The 6,681-nt window shown below is 34.5% G+C and overlaps 1 protein-coding gene across 1 annotated transcript; it reads right to left on the reverse strand.

Annotated features, from left to right (window-relative positions):
- Window positions 1-433: 433 nt before the first annotated feature.
- Window positions 434-3,170, reverse strand: LOC108378704 (uncharacterized). Its single transcript, XM_017635008.1, has 4 exons — window positions 2,936-3,170; window positions 1,036-1,146; window positions 788-940; window positions 434-719 (listed from the first exon to the last, which is right to left on the reverse strand). Exons 1-4 carry the CDS (start codon window positions 3,152-3,154, stop codon window positions 603-605), a joined length of 600 nt encoding a protein of 199 aa, XP_017490497.1. The 5' UTR covers window positions 3,155-3,170; the 3' UTR covers window positions 434-602.
- Window positions 3,171-6,681: the final 3,511 nt, after the last annotated feature.

Genomic DNA, 6,681 nt, shown 5'->3' on the forward strand with positions numbered 1-6,681 from the left:
ATTCACAATTTTTGGGTTGTAGTTTTAAAGCTCATTAATTAGTGTATTAAAGTAGCAAGGACTTATGTACCACTATTTTTTTTTATTTTGTTTGCCGACGGTTTCGCCCATTTTCTTCCATACAAATTATATATATATATTTTTTTTAATCGATGGGCCCTAGCTCGCACTTTATTATTCTTAAATATACTGAGCTAAAAAACTGCATACCCAGATTTTATTTATTAATTCATAATAAAGGGTTTGAAATTTTAATGAACATTTGTTGAAATTCCCCGATTTCTTATAAATCTTGTACAAAGTTTGAATTCTTGACGTACGTGTCTTTTCTAAGATAGCGAGCTACACTTTTAAGAAAAAAATAATAATAAACAATAATAGAAACCAAAGAAAAATACGCAAACATATTGTCGAATGTCGAATCCTTATTTGTTTGCCCGCGACTATATGTACATATGTACTTAAAAATATTTGACTGTTATAGAAAAATCACATAGCACAAAAAGAACTAAGTAGATACATATTTAAAAATATGTAAAATTATATCGTCGCAGCTTCTAAGACTTGTTTATATTTTTATCCTTAACAAATCAGTTTTTCACTCAACCATTTAAAGCCGTTTTCAAGCCTTTGAGTTTGTTGACCTTTTCCACACCCACACTATTCGCGAATTGCTTGCGTGCTTCCTCCTTATATTCCTGTACGTTGTAGTGCGATTGCTGTGAATAAAAAATTTCGTAAAGATTTATAAATTTGCATAAAATTTTCCGCCATAGATTTTCTTTACATTAAATGCATCTTGAAATTCAATTTTTGTCAAGCGTTGCAATCCACGAAAGTTTCGTCCTAAAATGCGTCCCAATTCATAGCGTGAGATGCTGAAGGCCTCTGTTGTAGTTGACATCTCGCTGCTGCCAGACTGATCCTCATCGCTGGTTTTCTGAAAGATGAATGCCCAAAAATTAAAAAAAAAAAAACATTTTACACATGAATTTATTTATAGTTAGTTAGTACTTTTTATTATATTCAACATACCGCTGTACTTGTGAGTGGTCGTAATGTTGCCTTTGGTGGTGCAGGATCACTGAATCCTTCATTCAACAAGTTATATACACCGCTAAGCGTGTCTCTGGTGTCAACGTATTGCTGATATTAAAGAAATGTAAACTAAGTATCAAGTAATCAAACGGTGTCTTGGTATTTGATGAGATGTCAGATGTGGTCATGTGATCATGGTGACACAAATTAAAAAAAAAAAAACCGTAGTATTATCCTGTGAGGTGTTTCATGACTCGAATTCTTGTCTAATTAAAGTAAGTAGGGAGGACTAGATATGGATTAGACTAGGACAACACACTTGAGACACTCAACCGTAGTAAAGGTTTGGTTTTTATTTTTGCAATTTTTAGATTTGTCGTTATTGCATCGATGTGTTGTAAATGTCATGTTTTATATTGATTAGATATGGTAATTATTTTGTAAAGATTCAGCGTAGTACTACAAAAATCGCAGAGAAAATTGGACTTAGTGTAAAGAAATATAATTGTCCGATAACATTTGCACCAAAAACTGTTTGACAAAGGTTAAGAAAAAGTTCTGGCCAGACGTTTTTGTTTATCTACTTTTATTAAGGGCTCATAAATGAAGTATGCTTCTGAAGCCGCAGTTTATTTGAATGATTTTTCAATGCAGCTAAGAAGCCCAGCATGGTATTAGATACGAATGAGTTCTGTAAGAGAATAGTGCTACTAGCATTGGACCTATGAATCCAAACTTCTTGAAGGCCTCGAGGTTTCCTCTCTTCCACAGTGCCTCAAACGGGGCACAGCGGTTTATCTGAGTGCACGGCATGTTCGATATCAAACACACACCAAAACTAAGAAAAAATAATTAGCAAGTGGTGGTGTGCTCGTCCCACTTCTGTTTACACTACGAAACTTCCTCAATCACGTGAAGGAGTTTCCACTATCTCATACTCTAACGATTGTTCGATATTGACATCTGGCAACGGAATTGATGATTTCTTCTCAAAAGTAAAAGGCTATATTTCCCACATTTCATGCTTTTTCGGTGCACGAAGCCTCACCCTCTCCCCTAAAAAATTATTGGCAACCATTTTTCATCGCTGAACGAAAGAGGTCAGACAACACCTGCTAATTCACGGCTTGCCAATTCTGCGAACAGTGAACAATTCGAAAATTTCTTGGGGTCAGCTTCAGTGACCTTCACTCCTAAATTTCCAATAAAGTGCGGAGCCCTAACAAAGTACTAAAGTCATTTATCGGCAGCACTTTGTGCAAAGGATAGAAACGTTTTTGACAGCCTACAAAATAGGGCCTTCGATTTTTGCTCGCAACTTCAGGAGTATTTAGATACCAGGGAATTCTCGGTACAATCTCGGCAACCACACTTCCACAGCCACATTCAACGTCAACTTCGGAGCCTTATTATTTACAAAGCCGTAACCTTATCGGTTTCGACAGTAATACCATTGCCAACTTCACTAACTTCCGACCTCGGAATATCATTATCGGGTTTCAATCCCCTCCTATCGGAGACGAAGAGTTTCAGCTAACAAGAGCGACCCTTGCTAATCTGGCACAATTACGGACTAGCTGTCGGTAAAATTTCTACTTATTCGGACTAGATCCAGATGCACTAAACGCATGTCCCGTATATAAAGGTTCCCTTTACGACACTAATCACTTCTTCACATGCCCAACTGTCTCCCTTTCGTTCGATCCCGTTGAAACAGCACGTTAAGTGGGCTTACTGTTAAAAGAACTTGACGACAGCGATTAAAGGATTATGCGATACTAGCGGGGTAAAGTAGACGTTATACTTTTGGTTTTAATTTGGAGCTTTCATCAATCATCAACCAACGATATAACAAACTCAAATGAATGAAAATATTTGCTAAATTATTTATACTTACATCAACAATCAGATTCTTCGTGGTGACCATTTTTTGAAAAAAATCCCAAAAGATGCCACGTTTTGTGCGTGATTTTGGAACATTCTCTGGCGCTATGTTCATCTTACTTATTTCAGGTATATCGAGTGTCTCAAATATTTCCAGCGATTGTGTAAAGTCCGTTAAAGTCGCCATGGTAGTCAGGAGGAGACAGAGATAAAATACTAGCCGCGATGACATTTTGTTAGAATACACCAATTTAGCACTGCAATGGCACAATTATAAGGGCGTATACATACAATGATCGTTATATTTGGTAAGCAATATGCATATTTACATACATACATACAATAACCGTATTTACAGAATAATGCAACTTAATGTAAAATGGCGATTTAGTAAATTAAATCTGAATGGTGGTAACACTAGTAACATAAAATAAATTTGTTATATTACTCAACGCGCACAAATCGTATTATATTTCAAATAGCACACTTGCATTTAGTGTTGCGGTAGTTATAACTACAGTATGGGTAGCAAATAACTATAAGCAACAACAATAATGCTTGATTAAACGTTCGATAAAAGCAGTAATGCAGCGCTGCAACTTAATGTGTGGATACAACACAAATATGCTCCGAATTTTTGGTTTGCTGTCTGGCCCCTCACCCATTTTCCTTGTAATCGCAGCCATTTGCGTGCATTATGCGCCTTCGTGAGCGGCTCATTATTTTGGCATTTGATATGCATACATAAGTGCCATGGTCGGTTATGAGAACATGAGGGGCGCACCAGCTATCAGCAAACATATGATTGTGGGTTAAAATATATGTACATACATACGTATGTATGTTTATGTAATTGACTATCAATGAACAATTTTGCCCTTCGCACCACAACCTTTTTGCAGATGTTAAGCAACAACAATAAGCTGGCTAAAACCGGCAAGCTGCAGCGATCAGCAATCAGTGATAATACATAGAACATCAAGTGACACATACATACATACATAAAGTGCCGGATTTACTCAAAATGCCGCCCTGTGCACCAAGAAAAATGCCGCCCTTATTTCTTAGACTAGTGTGCGTATGTAAGTGCATGCGTGCGTAGTTATAATACTAATACATGAAAATCGTATACTCAATATTTAACAGGTGTAATAAGAATCTTCATGTATTTCGAGATATTTATTGACGAATTATGTTAAACACATCATATTCATTCATTCCTTAATTTTTTTTGGAGATTTTGAAGTTGAGTTACAAGTTTAGTGCTTAGAAAACGTGACATATCGCAAAGTATATAATATTATATTATAAATGAGAGTATTCAATGCAATTCAGAAAACAGGGTACCTTACGGAATTGTTATTATTTTTTTTCGATTGAACATGTTCTGTCAGGGTATTTAATAATAAACACTCAATGTTGCAGTGATCGCAGATAAGTAATAGTATATAATCTAACATATTCTCTGGAGAATATATTGTATTTAAAAAAAAATCCGGAATTTTGTGGCCCACATTTTGCCGCCCTTCTGGAATCTGCCGCCCTGTGCGCAGGCACCGAAAGCACATGTGTAAATCCCCCACTGCATACATACACAATTACTACTTCTGGCTGTTTCACATTGGCTGAAAGGGGGTAACGATTGAGTTTGTTTTTTTACAGTGGAACCTGTCAAAGTCGGAATTGAAAGGAATTCGAATTTTTCTCATCCTTAGAAAGGCTTCCGGGGTAGAGTGATTGATTAAAAGCCAGATTTGTTCGGCTCACATACTTACAGTGATTCAAACAAGCGACCACGTGTTGATTTTTTTTTTTAAATATTCGTGATGTTTTTCGAGCTAATTTTTTTTGTTATTTTTCTTTAAAAGCTTTAACCAAAACTATATAAATAATATTTTCAATCTTTATAAAAAATTTAAGAAAATTCAACAAATTTTCATTAAAACTTTAACTTTTTCATCTATATCTTTAGAATATTTTTAGGTATGCAGTTTCATAGCATATACAATTTTAGTCTAATGAAGTGCAAGTTTCAAACAGGTTAAAAATACCATTTTTTTAAGAATCTTTTTTTGTGAAATTTTTTTGTACTTTTTTTTTCAATATCAAAAATTTCAATTTCAAAAAATCAAAGCCAATTTTTTTATATATTGCACTTGTTATCTACAAAAAAAGCCGTAAACGCAGCCTACAAAAAAATTATCAAAAATCTATGCAATTTTTTAGCCGGTTGAAACTTGCACTTCATTAGAATAAAATTTTATATGCTATAAAAATGCCTACCGAAAAACGTTCTAAAGATTGAGAAGGTTGAAATTTTGATGAAATTTTTTTATAAAGCTTGAAACTGTGATTTATGTATATGGGTTTGGTTAAAGCTTAAAGGTTAAAGGATGGTATTTTTATTGAGAAATCACAAAAAAAAAAAAATTGGCTCGAAAAACATTATGTATATTAAAAAAAAAATCAACACTTGCTTGAGTCACTGTAAGCATTTGGTTCTTATAGCTCGCATTTAGAGTTGAAAACAGTAAAATTTTAACAAACCAATTAGTTTTTCTTTGAGATATAAAACAGGCTTTCCTCTTTTTCTGGTACCAATAGCGGGTTCCGGGTTGAATACTCTAAAAGCTGGCCAGCGCAGTGGCTGAATTTTAATTAAGTTAGTTAGAGGAGTTACTTCGTTTTGTCCTCGTTCACCACCCCAGACCAACCTGCTTTGCATCTCTAATCCCGAGAAGGCAGAACAAGTCTAATCCTCGTTTTTACCGATTCAAAAACAATTGTGATCAACAGACAAAATGGGGCATGTGGGTCTGCAGAAGACTTTTTGAAAGAAATTCGAGAGGGCAAGATTTTTTTTTATTTTTATGGCTCTGCTACGCTCCAGTTTCACATAAATTCTAGCTGGGTTCACTGTACAGGCTAAACACTTACATAGCTACTAAATGTTGAACCCGTGCATACATATGTACATACATGCATACGTGCCACGTGCCGCTATTATCAATCGAGGAAAATCGCTGGTGATTCAGTGAAATTCATGCGTATATATGTATGTATGTGGTGCTTCTGCGTTTGTTTGGGAGTTTGTATGCAGTGGTATGAGCCAACACCGGTAGATAATCGTGCAATTGAGTGCTGGAAATTTGTTGCATTCGCTTGCGTTACAAAACTATATTGACCATCGCCGTAAATTGAATGCATAATTAATCACAATTCATACAAATATTTATGTAAACAAATACGCAATCACGTACACTCATTTAGCCATTTACAAAACTAATTTAAATAAGCATCTCTTATTGCAGTAGGTAATTGAATTAAAAGCGAATTAAAAATTAAAATTGCAATGGAAAAGTGAGTGTGAATTTTGCTTTGCTATCTGTAATTAATAGTAATTAAGGCAAACACGTAGATATAAATGCGTAAGCCCACGCATAAACGTGCCTTCAGCTGCGGTCAATGAATTAGCACAGGAATTCAAAATGATATTGTTTGCAACTTACTTATGTTTACATACTTATTTATAATAATTTTGATTCAAGATATACTTAATTTAATCTTAAAAAGAAACCACATAAATAACAGCTTCAAAGTTTGCACAAATTTTCAAAAAATTTATCAAATTCAAAAAATGTTCATAAAAATTTAAGCTTTTAAATCAGAATCTTTAGAAAATTTTTGGGTATGCATTAAATTTTTGTGTAATAAAAAGCAAGTTTCAAGTCGCTAAAACTTGCCGTTGATTTTTTTTTT

Source organism: Rhagoletis zephyria, unplaced genomic scaffold (genome assembly GCF_001687245.7).
Source record: "Rhagoletis zephyria isolate East Lansing unplaced genomic scaffold, Rhagoletis_zephyria_1.1 Rzeph_scaffold_14721, whole genome shotgun sequence".
In the NCBI taxonomy this organism is placed as follows: Eukaryota; Metazoa; Arthropoda; class Insecta; order Diptera; family Tephritidae; genus Rhagoletis; species Rhagoletis zephyria.